The sequence below is a fragment of the Solanum lycopersicum genome, chromosome 8, assembly GCF_036512215.1.
Source record: "Solanum lycopersicum chromosome 8, SLM_r2.1".
Taxonomy (NCBI): domain Eukaryota; kingdom Viridiplantae; phylum Streptophyta; class Magnoliopsida; order Solanales; family Solanaceae; genus Solanum; species Solanum lycopersicum.
Window position 1 is genome coordinate 47813528 of NC_090807.1, and position 22359 is coordinate 47835886.

The 22359-nt window shown below is 32.9% G+C and overlaps 2 protein-coding genes across 2 annotated transcripts; one reads left to right on the forward strand and one right to left on the reverse strand.

The window, feature by feature from the left end:
* Nucleotides 1–934: 934 nt before the first annotated feature.
* LOC101257289 (protein NRT1/ PTR FAMILY 6.2-like) lies at nucleotides 935–16419 on the reverse strand. The gene is made up of 5 exons (XM_004245275.5): nucleotides 16177–16419; nucleotides 15653–15870; nucleotides 13201–13757; nucleotides 1939–2282; nucleotides 935–1536 (listed from the first exon to the last, which is right to left on the reverse strand). The coding sequence occupies exons 1-5, from the start codon at nucleotides 16271–16273 to the stop codon at nucleotides 1058–1060; spliced, it is 1695 nt and encodes a 564-aa protein (XP_004245323.1). The 5' UTR covers nucleotides 16274–16419; the 3' UTR covers nucleotides 935–1057.
* Nucleotides 16420–21478: 5059 nt separating this feature from the next.
* On the forward strand, nucleotides 21479–21898 carry LOC138337986 (uncharacterized). The gene has a single exon (XM_069288434.1). It carries the CDS (start codon nucleotides 21479–21481, stop codon nucleotides 21896–21898), a length of 420 nt encoding a protein of 139 aa, XP_069144535.1.
* Nucleotides 21899–22359: the final 461 nt, after the last annotated feature.

Here is a 22359-nt window from a genome sequence, read left to right on the forward strand (position 1 = left end):
CACCCAACAATGCATAACCAACAAATAATATAAGGTAATTCATGAAGCAATAACATAATAAGTTCAAATATAACCAATGGATATATTCATCATTTTCAATCAATTCATCATATCAAATTCAAGATTTATGAAATTGGGGAAAAGCATGGGTCTAAGGGAATTCCAAACGAACAACAACATCCATCGCCATACACCTAAACAACCATAAGTAATCATAATTGATTATATAATTGGTTCATAATTTTGTTTTTCAAAGAAGACCCATGTGTAGAGAAAAACCTAGATTCGGGGGATTTTGAAACCATCTTTGGAGGGACCTCTTAGGGAAAGGAATTCCAAGAGCGCAAGAAATCATACCTTAAGAAAGATTTTCCCTTCTCCTTGTCTGAGGTTTCTTATGGAGATTTGATGAGGTAGCTGTTTGTTATTTCAGCGGACATTCTTACTCCTATATATGATCTTATTCTACTCTAGAAACAATGTCATATGAGACTTGTATTTTTCTTTTGATTCAGTTGTAATACTTTAGAGGCTTGTATACGTGACAACCAGGTTTTGGGGTTTAATTAAGTTGACCTTGTTTTCTGCAGTATTTTGTAGTGTTAGACTTTTATTCACGTTTTACTTCCGCATGCACTATATTAATTGGATTTTAGGCTGACTTGTCTTGATGGGATAAGACGAGTGTCATCACGTCCATTTTTTGGATCTTGACACTTGGTCATTTACTCGTGTATTAAATTTGTGTTTAAAATATATAATATCTCATTTATTTAATATTGTACACTTGTGAAGAAGTTTAAATTATTGAATTCACCCATTTTAATTGATTAAAATTATGTTCAACCTAAATTATCCAAATGTTTTCTGGTGGAGCGAAATGAAGATATATAGAGGATTCCCTAATATAATATACTTATTAACATACATGTGATTAATATCTTAAGGAAGAAGTAAAGAGGCTTCCTCATTCATATTTAAGTTTAAAAGTGATTACACCATGACATTTCCAATCTCATAGATAAATAATGACACCAACACTCCTTATCTTTCCACACTAGCATATGATATTTGATGTGTACCATGAAGCACAAAGAACATAAAACCCAAAGTCTATAAAGATAAGTATGGCTAGAAGGCCATAGAAGCAATCAAGTCTACCCTTGTTAATACTCTCACCTACCCATCCATTATTAATATTTGCGGTGGTCACCTTCTTAACAATAGATATCAAGAGGCTACTAAAGAAGAAACCAAGTGCCATAGTAGTAAGGAAGAGACCAGTGCTCATTGTTTTCATTCCTTTAGGTGATTGTGTAATGAATAAATCCAATTGTCCTGTATACATGAAGCCAACTCCTGCACCTACCAAAAAGAACTGTGGGATCAACAAAAAGACACTTATTGGTAAGGTGTTTGGTGTCTCTTCATTTTCTTTTGCAATTGATAGTCGTTTAACTTCTATTATTGATGCAACACCCATACCCAAACAAGATAGAAATAGACCTATTCCTATCTTTTGTAAACTTGTCAAACCTGCAAAAAATAAACATAAAATCATGAAGAAATTCTTGCATTTTAATTGATGAAATTAGTTTTTACTATAGTTTGATAATATTGTCTATGTAAAACAATGATATTCCCTCTATTTCATAAAAGAATGACATACTTTTCTTTTTAGTATGTTTAAAAAAATTGACCCTTTTTTTCTACAACACTTTAATCACATGACATGTTCACAAGATGAAATGACATTTTAATACATATGACATAATTTTAATTTAAGATCAGATTGAAAAGTCTTTTTTATTTAATTAAATTTCGCTTCAAATCAAACCAGACTGTACTTTTTAAAACAGAGAGAATATAGTAAGAATAGTCACAAACAACAAATTAAAAGATGAACATTTTTGTGATATAAAACACATATTATGTTACCTGATTTCTTTGCTGTCCATATTTTCAAGAAAGGTAGAATTAAACGATCATATGTTGCAAGAGAGATTAATATAGCTGATACAAAGAAGGCAGTGAGAGATGCAGCTGGTATTCTGAAGTCGCCAATTGATCTATCCATTGTAGATGCTTGTTCTACTGAAAAGGTAACAAGTTGTGCATATGCTGTCCAAAATAAAATACTTGTTGTCCAAATTGGTAATAATCTAATTATCATTTTTACTTCCTCCACTTTTGTCACTGACGAAATTCTCCAAGGATTTTCAGCCAAAGAATTAATACATTCATAATCTTCCTTTGTCATAATTGCAGCCTTGTCCAATATTCTATAAATTAAGATACAATACTTAAATAAGACATAATTTCAAAAATATATTAATATAGACTATTATTTAGATAGACTACTATAGATTATAAAATCCCTTAAATTTGTAATTAGATACTACTCCAAATGTGATAGAATCGTTAATTCGTTTTGATGATAGACAAAAAGCGCAAAGAACAGTAGAAAATGTACGCAGCGAAAGAAGTCCAAGATCAAGTAGAAAATAGAGTTATTTGTCAAAGTCAAAATAATATATTAAAGGTACAAGTCAATATAAATAAGGAAAACCTTAAATATATTATTAAGGAAGGAAGTTGTGTATAATAAGGATTCTAATTTAAAAAAGAATCCTTGTTTAAACATAACTTTCTTACCTTATTAGTAGGGATTGTACAAGGACAAAACTCTATAAGAAGCACACGAGGCAGAGAAAACATCTACGACTTCACGCAGAGAACAAGAGGGAATTAATCATCAAACTGAGGTCTTCAAGATTGATAGGACTGCCACGGACAAAACGTTCTTGAGTTAGAAGGTTTTATCGCGAAGAACTATTTGTCTTGTTTTTGTTCTTAATTGTAGTTTACATTTTATTGTACAAAAGGGTGGGTTTGGCTCTTTGTAGGGTTGAGTGTTAGTAAGAGTTGTAACAAAAGGTGGGTTTGGCCTTTTGGTGAGATTGATTGGAGTCAATCGAGGGAGTAGTAGAGATAAGACTTTTGATTATTGAGTTGTAATCACAAAATCTTATAGTTAAATTAATAAAACGAGGTTTTTCCTTCCTTGAGTGAGGAAGGTTTTTAATGCAATAAGTGTTTGTGTTTCTATTCTGTCTTTACTTAAAAGCAACTTACACGAACCTGGTTCATGTTCTGGGGTAAGGTTTCTTCAATTGGTATCAAAGCAGGTCTTTTCGTTAAAAGATTCACACCTTGAAAAGATTCAATGGCAGCACCACCTACCCCACAAGAAGGAGCTTCACAAACATGACCACCACTGTTTAATGGCAAATATTATGGATGGTGGAAAAATCGTATGATGGACCATCTTATTGGCGAAAACCCTGATCTGTGGGGAGTACTTCTAGATGGCCCAACCATACCTATGAAAACAGCAACTGATGGAATCACCAAAATCCCAAAGGAAAGAAAGGAATGGAATGTTAAAGACAAGCTTGCAATTCAAAACAATGCCAAAGCTAAGAAAATTCTGATATGTGGCATAGGACCAGACGAATACAATCGAATCTCGTCATGTCAAGATGCCAAAGCCATATGGGAAACACTGCAGACAGCTCATGAGGGAACAACACAAGTCAAGAAGTCTAAGATTGATAACTTGAACAGGCAATATGAGCTGTTCAGGATGGCAGAAGGAGAGACTATTCAAGATATGCACACCAGGTTCACCTCCATCATCAATGAAATGTACTCTTTAGGAGAGATAGTGCCTAATGGAAAAGCAGTAAGGAAACTCTTGAGTGTCCTTCCTGAAACCTGGGAAAGCAAAGTCGAGACTATCACTGAAGCCCGCGACCTAGACTCACTGGGAATGGATGAGTTAATTGGTAATCTCATTACTTACAAACTTAAGAAAAACCAAGAAAAGGAAATTGGAGGAAAAAGAAAGGAAAGGAACCTAGTTCTAAAGGCTACTACATCAGATGATTTTGAAGATGAAAACATTGCCCTCATAACCAAAAGGTTCACCAGAATGCTAAAGAGAGGGCAACCCTTTCAAAAGAAAGCTTTTCAAAAACAATCTGAAAACACTAAAGACCAGGTTTGTCATAAGTGTGGGAGTCCAGATCACTTCATCAAATTCTGTCCACTCTGGGCCGTAGAACAGAAAAAGGTAAACTATGAGAAAGGGAAAGATATCAAAAAGGATAAGTTTGTCCCCTCAAATAGAAGAATGACAATTCAAGAGGCAGACATGTCAATGAAGAGGGCTTTTGCAGCAATGGGGAATTCATCTGATGAAGAATTTGAGGATGATGAGATAGACAACCAGTCTCTTCTTGCACTAGAACAAGAAGATGATTATGACTTTCTTGCACTTGTAGCAGTGGAAAACAAGGAAGAAAGGAAAACTTGCAGATCACAAGAAACCATACTAGCACTTATGGCTGGATCAGATTCTGAAAAAGAAGAAGAAGAAGAAGGCATAAATGAAAAGGTCAGTCTTCATAACTTACAAGAAAATCTAGGTTCATACTCAAAAAGAGAGCTAGAATCCTTACTCTACACTCTCATTGATGACTATAAAACCATAGACTCAAAAAGGGAACTGATAATGGAAGACTATGCATCACTAAGAGAAGAAAACAAGAGTCTTGAAAAACAGAATCTTCATCTTTTATCCAAGAATACCAAACTAAGTAAAAATCTAGAACTGGTAAATAAAAGGAATGGAACACTCTCCAAAGAGCTTCTTGTGACTAAAACTGAAGCAGAAAATGGAATGAGATGGACCAGGTCCTCCATACTGCTTGACAACATTCACAAGAATCGCACATTTGAGAAACATGGGATAGGTTTTGATAGAACCAGCTCTCAAGTAAAAATTCCCAACATAGACTATTTATGCATGCACTGTGGACTGGTAGGACATAAAAGTCATGATTGTCAAAAGAAACAAACTGCCCATAACAAAAACTTGAAATCCTTGAGAAAACCTCATCATGATAAACCCAATGAGCAAAAACAAATCTTTATAGACAAGTCTCTTCCTAGATGGGCCAGAAGAAATCTTATTCACCCATTCCCTAAGCTTAAATCAAAGTGGATTTGGGTACCAAAATCTAAAATCCAACAATAAATTGCAGGGATCAGTGAAGAGGAAGCAGCAACAATGGTACTTGGATAGTGCATGCTCAAGACACATGACTGGAGATAAAAGAAGCCTCCTCTCACTCAAGAACATCAAAGGAGGAAATGTTTCCTTTGGAAATGGTAAAAGTGGAGAAATTCAAGGAATTGGAAAGGTTGGAACAATGGATACTCATGCAATTGAGAATGTATATTATGTAAATGGTCTACAACATAATCTTTTGAGCGTATCGCAAATATGTGATAAAGGAAACAACATTCTCTTTACAGAAAAAGAATGTAGAGTAACAAACTCAGTGACTGGAAATCTGGTTCTACTAGGAAAGAGGCACAAGAATGTGTACAAAGTCAAGACTGTTGACTCCAAGGAAGATAATCTTAAATGTCTGAGTGCAGTCTCAGATTGCTCCATGCTATGACACAAAAGAATGGGACACATTAGCATGACAACTATAAACAAACTCATATCTAAAAACCTGGTTAAGGGACTGCCAACCAAAAGTTTCAAGGACAACCAAGTATGTGGAACCTGTATTCAAGGAAAACAGGTTAGGTCATCCTTCAAACCAAAGTTGACAGTAAGTACTACTAAGCCACTTGAATTGCTTCACATGGATTTGTGTGGACCAATGCGTGTACAAAGCAGGGGTGGAAAAAGATATGTGTTTGTAATAGTTGATGACTACTCAAGATTCACTTGGACATTGTTTCTTGCAACAAAGGACGAGACATTCACTATGTTTGAAGCTTTTGCAAAGCTGGTTCAGAAGAAATTCAACAAAGAAATAATCAACATCAGATCTGATCATGGACTGGAGTTTGAGAACTCACAATTCCTACAATTTTGTACTACAAATGGGATTGAGCATAACTTCTCAGCACCTAGAACACCACAACAAAATGGTATTGTTGAGAGGAAAAATAGAACACTGGAAGATATTGCAAGAACAATGTTAATCTCAAGCAAACTCCCAAAATTCTATTGGGCTGAAGCAGTAAATACAGGATGTTATCTAATAAATAGATGTATGATCAGATCAGTGTTAAACAAAACACCATATGAGCTACTAAAAGGAAGAAAACCAAATCTAGCACATCTTAGGGCCTTTGGATGTGTATGTTTTATACACAACAATGACAAAGACAATTTGGGAAAATTCGATGCCAAGAGTGATGAAGGAATCTTTCTGAGGTACTCATCACAAAGCAAGGCCTACAAGGTACTGAATAAAAGAATAAATCGTGTAGAAGAAAGTGTCCATGTTGTCTTTAATGAACATACTAGTGAAGTTGAAGGAAATTCAGAGGATGAACAAGATGAGGGAACCTGCTCCAAGCCGTCAGACCCAAAAACACGGGAAAAAGAACCCATACCATCTGACAAAACATCTGAAATAGGAGATAAGTCTGCTAATGAAACTGGTTCATCTGCACCTCAAGAAGTAGTAAGTATTCCTACTCATAATTGGAAACATCAAAGCTCTCACTCTCTGCAAAATCTTCTCACTCCTCTTAACTCAGGGATATCTACAAGATCCAAACTATGTAGTATGTGTGCATTCTCTGCCTATGTGTCCCTGATTGAGCCTAAAAATACAAAGGAAGCATTGCTAGACTCTGAATGGATTGGTGCTATGCAAGAAGAACTCAACCAATTTGAAAGAAGCAGAGTGTGGAACCTGTTCCAAAGCCCCAAAACAGAACAGTAATAGGAACTAGGTGGGTGTTTAGAAACAAGCTCGATGAGCAAGGTCAAATAGTGCGCAACAAAGCTAGGCTAGTTGTACAGGGATACAACCAAGAAGAAGGTATAGATTATGATGAAACCTTCGCACCAGTAGCAAGAATTGAGGCAATTAGAATACTGGTTGCATATGCTGCTCACGTGGAGTTTAAACTCTACCAAATAGATGTCAAAAGTGCCTTTTTAAATGGTTACCTACAAAAAGAGGTGTATGTAAAACAACCTCCAGGTTTCGAAAACACCAGATATCCTGATCATGTATACAAACTGGACAAAGCACTCTATGGGTTGAAACAAGCACCAAGAGCATGGTATGATCGATTGTCTACCTTCCCTCTCACACATGGATATACAAGAGGAAAGATTGACAATACACTGTTTCTTCGAAAACAAGGTAAAGATCTGTTCATAGTCCAAGTATATGTAGATGACATTATATTTGGAGGAACCAATGACTCACTAGGAGTAGAATTTGCTCAACTAATGAATAGTGAGTTCGAGATGAGTATGATGGGAGAATTGAATTTCTTCTTGGGACTCCAAATTAAGCAAACTCCAGTTGGAACATCAATTCATCAGCAAAAGTACATCAAGGAATTACTGAAGAAGTATGATATGAATGAAGCGAAGACTAATGATACCCCCATTGGGACAACAACAAAGCTCGATAAAAATGAATTAGGTTCACCAGTCAATGACACTAGATATAGAGGTATGATTGGATCACTCCTATATCTCACTGCCAGCAGACCTGATATAGTGTTTAGTGTTGGTCTATGTGCAAGATTTCAGTCGTGTCCAAAGGAATCACATCTAAAAGCTGTCAAGAGAATCCTGAGATATTTGAAAGGTACAATAAACCTGGTTCTATGGTATCCAACTGGTGATTCTTTTGATCTAAAGGGATTTGTTGACGCTGATTATGCAGGACACATGGTTGATAGAAAAAGTACTTCTGGGATGGCGCACTTCTTAGGACCATGTTTGATATCCTGGGCAACAAGAAAACAAAATTCCGTGGCTCTATCTACTGCAGAGGCTGAGTATGTTGCAACTGCTTCTTGTTGTGCCCAACTTCTTTGGATAAAACAGCAGCTTAAAGACTTTGGTATAGAAACAGGTTGTATTCCTATTCTATGTGATAACACAAGTGCTATAAACATGGCCAAAAACCCAGTTCAACACAAGCGCACCAAACACATAGATGTTAGACATCACTTTCTTCGTGATAATATTGAAAAAGGAAACATAATTATGGAGTTCTGCAAAACTGAGAATCAAGTTGCGGACATCTTCACCAAGGCACTAGGAAGAGAGTTATTTCAGAAAAATAGACTTGAGTTAGGGCTCATCTTCTTGGAATGAACCATGCCCAACCAAGTTCTAATGAGGTATAAACCAGGTTCTTTCAAGATGGTTCCATATAATCTTTATTTCAAAAAAAAAAAGAAAAGAAAAGAAAAATTATATATATTTTTTTTTAAAAAAATCAAATAAAAAAAAAGGGAAATCAATTTCATCTTCTCTCTCCCATGCCCCCTGACAAGCAGGTGCAACCGTCACGTGCACGTCCCCTCGATGTCAATCCCCCATCATTACTCCAATCCCTTGATTACCACACTAAACCCACTCCCAATAAAGCACTCTCTCTAAACTAGCAACCTCCCCTCTCTCATCTTCATTCTTCAGAAAACCAAGAAACCACAATCCCTTCCATAACCATGACTAATCTACTTGTTGCTTACTCCGATGACGACAACTCGTCTGATAGTGCATCTCTTAAGGGGGAAGAAAACCAAGTTGTTGATGGTGTGCCCGATCTTGGGGACGAAACCCAACTCCCAACCACATCTTCATCACCACCACCAAAAACCTCATCACCACCACCACCACCAAAAGTTCCATCACCACCACCAAAAGCTCCATCGCCACCACCAAAAACTCCATCTCCACCACCAAAAGCTACATTTCCACCACCACAAGTAACCCCCTCATCATCACTAGTTAAAGGAGCATCGTCACCTGTCGTTACTGACTCCCTATCACCACCCATCATCGAATCTTCCCCATCACCAATCCAAGAAACTCCAGCATCACCGGCCCACGAAACCCTACTTTCACCAAACCCAACATATCCCACAACCACTGTCCCAACCATCCCCCCTTCTTCACCATCTCACCAAACCACTCCTCAAAACCCACCACCTTCTCACACCCATGATGATATTCTTTTGAGTTCCCTTCACCCTACAAAACCACGGCGGCCAAGAAAGCATATTGCCGTCAAATAGGCTCGTCCACACAGGCCAGTAACAAGGAGTGCGCATGCGGTCAAGCTAGCTGCTGATACAACATCTGGGGTGAAGCGTCGACATTTGGGTAAGTCTCCTGTCCCTTCATCAGTCTCTCCAATGGATCTTGCTTCTGATACTGATGCTCTGTCTGAGGGAAAACATTCTGCAACCCCTCAATCCAAAACAAAATCTGTGAAAAGAAATGCAGATAAATTTCTAAAAGTGGGAAGGAAAAAGTACTTCCAAACCAAATCAGTGCTTAGGGGTAGAATCTTTCATCCTGATATACTGTCAATGGATTTAGTGAAGCAGGTCTGTGAACTTCTAAGGTTTCAAGGGTGGGAGGAGTTATTTCTAGAACCTAGTTTGATTTATGAAAAGGAAGTGGTCGATTTCTATACAAATTTGGTAATCTTAGAAGGAGATGTGGTGTCGTCTAGTGTAAAGGGTGTTGATATTGTGTTTGATGCAACCAAGCTTGGGGAAATATTGCATATACCATCTGTAGGTATAAATGAGTACAATTGGAGTTTTGATGAGTATTCAAGTCTGCCAGCTCGATTCTCGTAAGGTAGAGTCAATTCCAGGGCTCAAACTGTTTTAAAGGGAATAATGCGATCTTTGCATAAGCTTCTTTTTGAGATAGTTCATAAGGTGATACTGCCTAGAGGTCACCAACGTCACATTGCCTCCATACGAGACATGGGACTTATGAGTGCACTTGAGTGTAAAGAGTGCATTGATTGGCCTACATTGATTATTAAACATCTTGCTAGAATTGTGGATCCTCAGTTAGGCTCCCATCAGTTAGCCTTTGGCAACCTATTGACTTGGGTGTTTGATGCTTTTGAAGTACCACTGGGTGAAGGCAGGATCTTAACTCGTGCAGACATGTTCACTCAAACTATCCTTGCTGATTGTGGCATTCCTATGGAGTCAGAGCAGGTTGCAACAGCGTCTCCACGTACATCTGGTCCTGTTGCTCAGTTACTTAGGGAGCTTAAAGTAGCTGAAGAAAAGAATGCCTCTCTTGAATCAGACAATCAGAAGTTACGTGTTGAGCTCGATTCCTCAAATGCTGAAAGACACAGATTGAAGGATCAGTTGGTGCAGCAGCAACTTGCTAACAATGTCAGAGTTGACAGAGTTTTGGATATGCTGGCTTCAGCTTCAACTAAGCCTGGTCAGCCTCCACAGTGATAAAGCATGTTGTCTGAACCTGGTTCTCTTAGCTGTTTTCACTCTGTATTGTTGCTCCTTGTTTTGTTGCCAGAACAATTTACATTGCTCACTTGGCTGGGCGTATTTTGTTGCTATGGATATTGATTAGTGTTGATTAGCCGCTGCTTATGTCTTTTTGATTCGTCAAAAGGGGGAAGAGTTATTTGCGCATGCATCACACGTTACATGTTTGTCTTCATCAAAAAGGGGGAATATGATAGAATCGTTAATTTGTTTTGATGATAGACAAAAAGCGCAAAGAACAGTAGAAAATGTACGCAGCGAAAGAAGTCCAAGATCAAGTAGAAAATAGAGTTATTTGTCAAAGTCAAAATAATATATTAAAGGTACAAGTCAATATAAATAAGGAAAACCTTAAATATATTATTAAGGAAGGAAGTTGTGTATAATAAGGATTCTAATTTAAAAAAGAATCCTTGTTTAAACATAACTTTCTTACCTTATTAGTAGGGATTGTACAAGGACAAAACTCTATAAGAAGCACACGAGGCAGAGAAAACATCTACGACTTCACGCAGAGAACAAGAGGGAATTAATCATCAAACTGAGGTCTTCAAGATTGATAGGACTGCCACGGACAAAACGTTCTTGAGTTAGAAGGTTTTATCGCAAAGAACTATTTGTCTTGTTTTTGTTCTTAATTGTAGTTTACAGTTTATTGTACAAAGGGTGGGTTTGGCTCTTTGTAGGGTTGAGTGTTAGTAAGAGTTGTAACAAAAGGTGGGTTTGGCCTTTTGGTGAGATTGATTGGAGTCAATCGAGGGAGTAGTAGAGATAAGACTTTTGATTATTGAGTTGTAATCACAAAATCTTATAGTTGAATTAATAAAACGAGGTTTTTCCTTCCTTGAGTGAGGAAGATTTTTAATTCAATAAGTGTTTGTGTTTCTATTCTGTCTTTACTTAAAAGCAACTTACACGAACCTGGTTCGTGTTCTGGGGTAAGGTTTCTTCAAAATGGTTGAGTCGTGTCTTTATATATTATAAGAGTAAAAGTTTGTTCTCTCTTACCGTTAAAATTTGTAGATGAGGTGTTACCGCCTTTCAATGTGAGATATTAAAACAAATAAAATCCTGAGTTATAATATAGTTATTTATTACTTATTTTCTTTTAATTTGTTTGTACAATTTTTATTTGACATAGAGTTTTAAAAAATAAAAAAGGCTTCTAAATTTTATTTTAAATTAAAAATATGTAGAATGTATTAAAATATATCTTTTTAAATTAATTTTGTGATTTAAAATATGTCATGTAAAAAATTTAAATTAACGAGCTGTAAAAAAAAGGATATTATTTTTTAAATTGGAGCAAGAAAAAAGTTAAACAAATATAAACTGATTTGAATAAAATATTTGCTAAACCAAGATAAAATTAATTAATTTTTTCATTTTCCTCTTAAAATTAATTCTTTTTAATGTATAAATATCTTAAAATTCCAAAAAAGTTCCTACATTGTTAATTTTTGTATGGATAAACAAGACACATAAATAAAGTGTATAAAAAAGAATTAAAACATAAATTAGTAAAAATATTCTTTTTGGTGTGTAAAAGATTAGAAAGTTAGACAATGAATATAAGACAAATGGATTACTTCCTGGTAGGGTGTACAGTATTGATTTGGTTTGGGTTTTTCAAATATCAAATTAAATTATTTTCTATCGAATTTTTAAATTTATAAATTAATCAAATTCGGATTTATCAACTTTGGGGTTTTTTGGATTTTTTTGAGTTTTTTTCGAATTTTCGGGTTTTTTCGTTAAAGTATTCATACAAAGATATAATTTACTTGTACTTCAAATATTTATTTAGTCCTACAAAATGCAACTATCTAAGTTATTTATCAAGAAATAACAAAAAAATATGATATGATTAATGACACTAAAATATCCAACAAAAAATAATAATAAAATCGCGTAAAATAAATATTGCAAATTAATAAGTCATAATGATATAGATCATAATTTAAGGTACTAAATCATGCTAAAATAAGTTTAGTAAGTATTAGTTACATGACCAAATACTAAAGAAAATAAAATTAGATTATGTATTTTAATTGTCTAAATCTATATAAAACTAAAGAACAAATATTCAATATTATTGTCATTCTTAGTGTTGAATTGATTTTCCTTGTGAATTAGTATTAATTTGATTTTTATTTTAACTTTACTATATCTTTACTACATCATTAAGAATTCTAACTTCCAAACATGAAATAAATATATTAAAAGATAAAAACTATGAAAAAGTATAAGAGATATCAAAGTAAGTATTTTTACGTATAAAATAAAATTTTAAAATTATATATATAATGTTGGGTTGGTTTGATTTGGTCTCGGATTGTTTTTTTTTAAAGTTGAAACCAAACCAATCCACCCAAATATAGTCGGGTTTTTTTTTTTCTAACACCATATAAGGTCAAACCAAACCACAAGTCGGTTTTATTTTTGGTTTTACTCGATTTGCGATTTGCGATTTGATTCGATTTTCGGTTCGATTTTATACATCCCTACTCTCTTGGTCCCATATTATATAGACACTTTCTATTTTATATGTGATTAAGAAATCATTAATGGATTGATTAATTTTACTATTTTATCCTTGGTTTATATCAATACATATAAAATTTAGTTAGAAAAAAATATTCATAGAGCTTAGAAATAGCTAGTATTCAGAATTGTTCAAATGCCACACTAATTATATGGGTAAAGTAAAAAAACTCAAGTTTATTTTATACTGATTTAATTAGTGATCAAGATAACTTTTTTAATAAGATATTCTATCTTATATGAGACAGAAGGAATACGCACCGGAATTGATCAGTGTGAGAAATTCTTGAAGAGTTTGAATTATCTTCATATAGAAAAGAATCATTCGTAGGAAGTTGAAGTCTTCTTTTCCTAATTGCAGCAATTAGAACGTGAAGAATTTGAGCAATAGGACTTTTCATAGTTTTCTTGTATCTATACCTTTTAGTCCCTGACAAAAACATGAGAATAGCAACCAACATAGAGAAAGAACAAATTCCATAACCGCAACTTCTACCAACTTCATCTTGTATATAAACAAGGACAGTAACAGCCAACAAAGTCCCAAGAGTTATGAAGAAAAAGAACCAATTGAAAAATAGTGTCAATTGAGCCTTTTCTTCTTCATTAGTTTCATCAAATTGGTCAGTGCAAAATCCTGAAACACTTGATTTTAAACCACCTGTTCCTAATGCCATCAGATATAAAGATATGTATAGAACTGACATTTGAGATGTAGTTGCTTGTTCACAATTGCTACTTTTGAGTGAATAATGGATATTACATGGAGTTGGTTGAAGTTGTGGAAGCATTGATGATATAGCTAACATGCCAGTCCCCTGTTTACAATGAATTAAATGCTAACTGAGATATTGATGCAATGTACTAATAATTAAATATATATATATATATATACATATATATATATAGCTAACATGCCAGTCCCCTGTTTACAATGAATTAAATGCTAACTGAGATATTGATGCAATGTACTAATAATTAAATATATATATATATATATATACACATATATAGCTAACATGCCAGTCCCCTGTTTACAATGGATTAAATGCTAACTGAGATATTGATGCAATGTACTAATAATTAAATATATATATATGTGTGATGTGATACTGTTTGACCAGATATAAAGCTTAAAAGGGAAAAAAGACTTATGAAATATATAATTCAAAATAAGTCTAAAGGGTTCAAATTGAATAGAACCACGATAAAGTATTTGGAGAAAAAAATTAAATGACATAGCATTCGAGGCTGACATGAAAGCGAGATTTGATACACAAGTTATTCGAAAAAGAGGATGTTTCAAGTATCTCAAGGCTATTATCCCAAAGAAATGAAAAACATACATCATATAGTTAAAGGGTGGACGAAATAAAAACTCACATCAAAAGTTTTGTATGATAAGAAAGTGCTACCAAACTAAATTAAAGATAATTTCACAGCGATGGACGTAGTGAGTGGTGTATTAGCCAATCAAGAACTCTCACGTTCAGAAGATGAAAGTCATGGAGATAAAGTTACTGAGCTTGATGTGTGGGCATACTAGGAGAGAAATTATTAAGAATGAAGAAATCTGATATAAGGTAGGCATATCCTACATAGAGGACGAGATACGAAAAGGGGTTGAGATGGTCTAGACATATGCAAATGAGGGGTACGGATATCACGGTGCGGAGATGTGAGAGGTTGGACTATGGATGACTTCAAAAGAAGTAAAGGTTAGCTGAAAAAGTATCGAGAAGATGTGATTAGATATGAGATAACACAACTTCAACTTATTGATGACATGACCTTATATATGAGGTTATGTATGACACAATATATATATATATATATATATAGAGAGAGAGAGAGAGAGAGAGTAGGAGATTAGATAGATGGTTGAATGTTGTCTCGCTTACTCTTCTATACTATTAGTTGTAGTATTACTCTTTATTTAAGTTTGATTATTATATGTTGTTTAATTACACGTATAATTTTTTTTTAATTATGAATACGATTTACAATGATTTCTCAGGTCGCCATATGATTTTACCATGGCTGTCTCATTTTCGTTATTTATTTATCTACATGACTATTTTTCGTTGTACTTTCTTTGGCTAAGGGTCTATATATAAAAAATAACTTTTCTATCTTTAAGATAATGATAAGACCTGTATATATACTCTAAGTTCCCCCTGATCCCTTGTAGAATTAAACAAGGTATTTTATTGTTGTTGTATATATAATCATGAAAAAAGTCTTCTTAAATAAACAAACAAATTACAAGAAGAAAAATAAAGAATTTAAAACATAGTAAGAATTAAATGTGTTGAGTTATGACGAATTTTAACTCAATTCAGCCTAAGTAAGATTTCAGCGACTCTTAACTCAATCATTTTGACATGCTTAAATTCAGGCCAACTTTCGCGCCATTTGACCACCCTTGTGTTTATAGTATGAAAAAGTTTCGGAAAAAAAAATATTTTCAACAAGAAAATTATATTTTTGATTTTTTCCTATTTCCAAAAAAATAAATTGTACGTCACTTTTGGTAAAGATTTCATTATTCTTATAACTATCTTTAATTAATTTCATATATATATATATATATATATATATATATATATATATATATATATGAAAAATATTTTCCATCCACCATCAAATTAAAATAAAATATAGAAGCAACATTTTGAGGAAAATGATTTTCAATCATATAGCAAAGACTTACAAGGGTTTGTATTATAGCAAAAATTGCAATGGTCCTGTATCTCCCCAAAAAAGAGTCAGCTATAAGGCCACCAAGCAAACATAAGAGAAATGAGGTGCCCATAAAATCAGAGACAATCTTGGCTGAAGTAGCACTTGGGATATGCATCCTTCCAATTAAGTAAGTCACTAGGTTTACTGCTATGCCCATTGTTGATAGCCTTTCACTCACTTCAATTCCTGCAATTACAACATCAAATTATAATTCTAAATGTACTACTCTCAATTAACACAAAGTTTTAAGAAAGTAAAAAAAACATACCTATACTAATGACATGTTGAATATACCAAAATTTCATTTAATCTTAATAGTCATATATACATAAGACATATATGAAGAGTTGAAATAAAAAGTATAGTAAAAAAAAGAAAAGAAAGATACCCTTTTTAAAACGAACTAGTAAAAAAGAGAGAGGAAAGTACGACAGACTAATTGAAAGTGTTTGTGAATTGTAGTCTTTTAACTTTTAAATGATGATTGCATACCTACAATGAGAGCATTGGAGAGCCAACCCCCAGTTTTAGACCTTATAGCTAGCAAACCTTTGTAGTCTACTGCTGCATTGCCTACTAAATCATCCATATTCACCCCCAAAATGTGCTATATATCACAAAAAAATTTTGCACCTAACGTGTCTTAATATATTTTATAAGTTACAATTATGTTTCTTAATGCAAAAATGATGAAAGAAAGGTATATCGTACTTGAAATCCTTTTTCATTGCATATTGCTTAAGGACTTGAAATCTTGTATGCTTATATATACATGCAGATAACACATATGGCATGATTCACGCCAAAATTACTTTCTTCTTTTCCATGTAAAAGTTTTGTACTGATTCTTTTTCATGGGTCAACTAGTATGTATACATTATTTTTTTAAAGCGTCAGGATCTTTGCATGCTCTAATATCATATTTCAACGTATGACTATCTCATCTAAAAACTTAAATTATTAGAGACAACATATTTTTATGAATTAATTATGTTCTCAATAGTTTCTTTTTCTTTATTCACAGCTAAAAAAACAAGAACCAGCGACAAATCAATTTTGTAGCTAAATAATAAAATTTGTAACCTTATTTAGCGGTAGGTTAATAACAAATAGTTACAGTTAGCTACGAGTATTTTAATATAGCAATTAATTAGCAATAAAATTCTTTTAACTAATTTTAATTTTTAGTGATCGATGCTTTATTTTGTGTTGGTAGGGTTCAAAATCAACGAATGAAATTCTCCACTATATCAGTAACAGCTATAAATTTGTCGTGGAACTCTTTTTGGTAGTAAAATGGTTGACATACTATGCATGGCATGATCTGCGGCAATAACTCAAAAGTAATAATTTTTAGTTATTTAAATATATATATATTTTACAATATTGAAATAATTTGTAGATATAGAAGTTTTTATTTTTAGATCACAAATTAAGACAAAATCAAAAATTTGAAAGTTACGTACATTATTGCTCTACTTTAAATGGTAACATATGAGATATTTTGCGAAAGTAGTAGTCATGTTCATAGAGAAATCATATATCATTATCTTTGAGCAACATTTTTGTACAAGATATAGTACTCTTGTCTACCTAGTTTAGGTAAGATTTTAGTGGAGCTTTAACCACTAACACCGAGCTTCATTGTTGTTCTAGGTGCTACATATTATTATATTTTTACTAATTATTATACAACAATTTCAATTAAAATGCCTGAATATCGTGACACCCCAACCTTATTTGATGTAGGTGCGCCTTGACTATAATTTGTATATCATTTTTGCCAAATATCATCATTTCTTTGACTAACATGTTTATTTTTACACGTAAAAAAATCTGATTTTTTCCTATTTAATTTATAACGGACCAGAATTTCTTCCATGAAGAAGAGAATGGAGCTGAGTGTAAAACAGCATTTTCAACCAAGATTATCACTTATTAATGTTGACTTAGTTAGGTTACGAATAAGACTGATTTCCATAATACTAATAATAATAATTGACAAGAGATGGGACCAATTATAGCAAGATTGGTTTATTCCACGTGGCCATCATTGTTCAAGATAACAGTGGCATATAAAAAATTGTCCGTAAAAGATGATAAATAAATAAATTACTATATTAATGAGTTGATGGGATTTTTATATTTTATATTTTTATTTTACTAAATATTTTCTGTCTTAAATTATATATAAAGTAATTTTTTTTGGGTGTCCCATAACGTTATTTTTGGAGTAAAATAATATCCACGTTCAGTGCATGACTATTACACTATCAGTAAATTTTTTTCTTTTCTAAACGCTTCTTAATTAATCACTAAAAACAAAGGAAAAATGTTTTTTTTTAAAAAAAAAAAAAAACCTTTTTTGCTTCTATGTTATTGGATTCTGTATATTCTTCTTTAATTGATGAAAAGAAAAGGAGTTGATAGGAAGGACATCAATGAGATTTCGAGAGCGCTTCAATATATAAAAAAAAAAAGACCTTGGTGGAAAAAGCATCAATTTTGAAAATTGGAGAGAAGTGTTCCAACACAAATGAGAGAAAAAATATTGAAAGTTAAAGAAAAAGTACTCAAACAATTGAAAGATCGAAGAGAAACATTCCAACAATTCAAAATCGAAGAGAAAGTAATCTAATACAATAATAACAAAAAGAAAGAAGGCAAGAGTATACAACTTATGGAGAATATTGGAAATAATAATTCAAAATTGAATTTGTTATTTATGATATTTACTTATTTATGTTTAATTAGCATTTGATAGCTATGGTAGTTCCTAATTTTAGTTCAATTTGTCTATTACTTTTATAAATAAAAATGTTTTTAGCTGTTTCATTATATAATATATACCGAAATACACCGAATAGATAAAAATAAATCAAGATTCAACAACCTTTAAATTTATAAATAAAATACTTTCCTCCAGGAAGAGAAAAAGATTTTTAATTTGGTGAAAGAAAAGAGACGAAATCAGGACATTAAAATCAGGCTATTTTTAGTAGAAAATAATTAATGTTTAAATTACTTTTTCGTCTAATAATAATTGTCTACTATATTAGACATAATTATCCAAGAATACATTTGCACCTAAAAAGTATAAGGAAAAATAATTTTTTAATAAATAGATATGAACATTGCACCTACTATAATTAACACACATTATTTAGTGTCTCGTCAAGAGTTAGTTGTAATGGATAACCCTTTTAACTTTTTTCATTTAAAAGTAGGTAATTATGTGTTGCTGATATGCCACATAAAATGAACTTGGCTCTGTGGTAGGTACTGGTGTAAATTGAAATATCCTTGAGGATAGGATAACAATAGATCTTCTTATCAAAAACTTTTTAGGTTAATATATATAAATATATATTTCTTTACTATTATTAGTACCATATAGTCAACAGAATAGACAACAGTATTTATAATATTATCTCCAGGTAATAAAGTGGATCAAGTGGATACAGGCATATCACTTTACATTACAACTATATAAGAAGGGCTAAAAGGTGTTTCTTCCTTGTCTAGCGTAGGATATTTATACAATTTTTGGACATCTTTTTATTTTTATTTTTAAAAATACTTTTATATATTTAAAGTTTTGTAAAACATATTTTGAATCACGATAATTAATAATTTAAAAGGTATATAATTTTTTTTGGTTGACTCATAAAATTTTATTGTTGTGTTATACAAATTATGACAGAGGAAGTAACATATGTTATTCGAAAATGATGTAAAAAATATAAAAATTTGGTTGGCTATTCAAATTCTATCCTTGCCACATAAATTGTGATAGAGAAAAGTAAAATATAGTATTTAAAAATTATGTAAAAATATTATAAATTATACAAAGCAACACATAAAATATTTAAAAATCACGTAAAAATTTAGATGACTTCCTGAATTTTATTTTTATGACATAAATTGAGATAAAATAGTACTCCTTGTATTGAGTCGTGAATAAAAAAAAGGAAAAATTGTATACAATAGCAAATTAATAACCTAAAATAAATGGAGTAGCTAGGGTCTGATTTAATTGTGCTCCATAGCAAACGTTTGCAAAAAAATTGTCAGGCGCCTTTCTCCCAAATATCTCGCTCGCTACTCTCCTTTAATCTCTCGCTCGCTTCCTCACTTTTTATACAAACACAAGTGTATAAAAATTATTTCTAATTGTATAAAGCAGAGAAAATTTTATAAATACATATATTTTTGTTTCCCTCTCTCCCCTCTTCCAGATCTCGCTCGCCACCCTCCCAAATCTCGCTCGCCACCCTCGCCTTTCTCACTTATACAAACAGAAGTGAAATGTATAAATTGTGTTTCTGTTTGTATAAAGCGTGAGAAAATTGTATATACATATGCAAGTACATATTTCGTACTATTCTCTTATAATTATACAATAAAAATACTTCCCTGCCCAGTTTCTTTTGTCTTTCTCTCTTTCTCTTTTTATACAATTTTCAAATTATATCTAATTTCTCTCTTTCTCATTTTATACAAGTCGATTCAATTGTATATTCCTTGTCAAGTCTCTTTTTTCTTTCCCTCTTTCTCATTTTATACAAATTCAAATTGTATATAATCATTCTATACACTTATAATAATACAATTAATTTTATACACTTCGTTTTTATACATGTTGGGAAGTAGGAGATTAAATAAAGTAGTTTTGATGATTGATAAAGTGAAGGCATGGTGTCGTATGTGTACAATTATGAGAGATTGCGGCGACAAAGAAAAAGTTTTGAGGCAAAGAAGAAAAAGTGCAGAATTGTAAAGAAGGAAACAAATATGGAAATAAATAAAGAAGGAAAGAAATAAAAAAGTAGCAATTCAAGTCAAAGAAGGAAAGAAATAAAAAAATAGCAATCCAAGCCAAAGAAGGAAAGAAATAAAGAAATTATTATTCAAGTCAAATAAGGAAAGAAGTAAATATAGACAAGTTTAAGAAGGAAAAGGATTTGTAATTCCTTTCCTTGTAGAAGTTGAAGGCAAATCAAATCTATAAAAGGATCAAGAAGTTGAAGGAAAAAAGTATCTTTGCATAAACAAAAATCAAGAGAATATATCAGCAAAGCAAGAACAATTGCCATTGCATATTCACGAAATATATCATCTTGAGAGCAGTATATTCTGGAGAAAAAACGCAGGCCTTTGTCACAGAAACGCACGGACCAGGTTCACCTTCATCACAGCAAAATAAGGACCAGGTTCATGAAACCTGTTCTACTCAGAACTATTGGATATTGAAGTTTGATCAATTAAAGTCTAGGGTTATTAGTCTTTATTGATTTGTTCTAGGTTTATTATTGAGTTGTAATAATTCCTAGATTTGTAACAAGAAGTGAGTTTGACTTCTTGAGAGTTGAGTGTTGAGAGAATTGTAACAAGAAGTGGGTTTGACTTGTTGGGAGAGATGCTGTGAGAATTGTAAACAAGAAGTGGGTTTGACTTTTTGGGTGGTTAGAGTTAACAAGAGTTGAGAGCTTTTGTAAACAAGAAGCGAGTTTGACTTCTTGTTGAGTGTAGAGTTTTCGATTATAGTTATTTGAAAAAGGTAGAAGTTTAGAGTTAGATTCATTGATTAACTGAGTTGTAAATCATGAATTAATAGAAAACTTCGGTGTGGTTTTTCCCTTCCTTGAGTTAGGAAGGTTTCCACGATAAATCTTTGTTTTATTGTATTTCGACAAAATTACAAGAACCTGATTCTTGTTCTAGTGGTAAGGTTTCTTCAATTGGTATCAGAGCAGGTCTTTTCATTAAAAGACTAACATCTTGAAAAGGATCGATGGCTGCACCACCTACACCACAGGAAGGAGCTTCACAAACTCGACCACCACTGTTTAATGGAAAGTATTATGGATGGTGGAAGAATCGCATGATGGATCATTTACTAGGAGAAAATCCAGACTTATGGGGAGTCGTGTTGGACGGTCCAACCATACCCATGAAGAATGAAATTGATAGAACCACTCAAGTACCAAAAGATAGGAAAGAACGGAATGCTGTAGATAAACTTGCAATTCAGAACAATGCTAAAGCAAAAAAGATCTTGATATGCGGAATAGGTCTAGATGAATACAATCGAATATCATCATGTCAAGATGCAAAAGCAATATGGGAAACTTTGCAAACTGCGCATGAAGGAACAACTCAGGTAAAGAAGTCTAAAATAGATAACTTGAACAGACAATACGAACTGTTTTGAATGACAGAAGGTGAAACAATCCACGAGATGCATACCAGGTTCACTGCTATCATTAATGAAATCTACTCACTAGGTGAAATAATTCCCAATGGGAAAGCAGTCAGAAAACTTTTGAGTGTTCTTCCAGAATTTTGGGAAAGCAAAGTAGAAGCCATTACTGAAGCCCGTGATCTAGATAAGTTAGCTATGGATGAACTCATTGAAAATCTCATGACCTATGAACTCAAGAAAAAACAAGAAAAGGAAATTGGAGGCAAAAGAAAAGAGAAGAACCTGGTTCTTACAGGCACAACACTAGAAAATTTTGAGGACGAAAATATTGCGTTAATGACCAAAAGGTTCTCAAGAATGGTAAAAAAGGGACAGGTGTACCACAGAAGGAAATCTCAAAAAATCACTGAAAATCCAATAGATCAAGTATGTCACAAGTGTGGAAGACCGGATCACTTTGCCAAGTTTTT

Excerpts from the sequence above, each read along its gene's own strand:
- LOC101257289 (XM_004245275.5), bottom strand. The coding sequence starts at position 16,273 with ATGGATGATTTAGTAGGCAATGCAGCAGTAGACTACAAAGGTTTGCTA. Across the intron at positions 15,871-16,176 it reads CTCCAATGCTCTCATTGTAG|GAATTGAAGTGAGTGAAAGG; the intron begins GTATGCAATCAT and ends TTGTAATTGCAG. Across the intron at positions 2,283-13,200 it reads TCTCACACTGATCAATTCCG|AATATTGGACAAGGCTGCAA; the intron begins GTGCGTATTCCT and ends CTTAATTTATAG.
- LOC138337986 (XM_069288434.1), top strand. The coding sequence starts at position 21,479 with ATGGCTGCACCACCTACACCACAGGAAGGAGCTTCACAAACTCGACCA.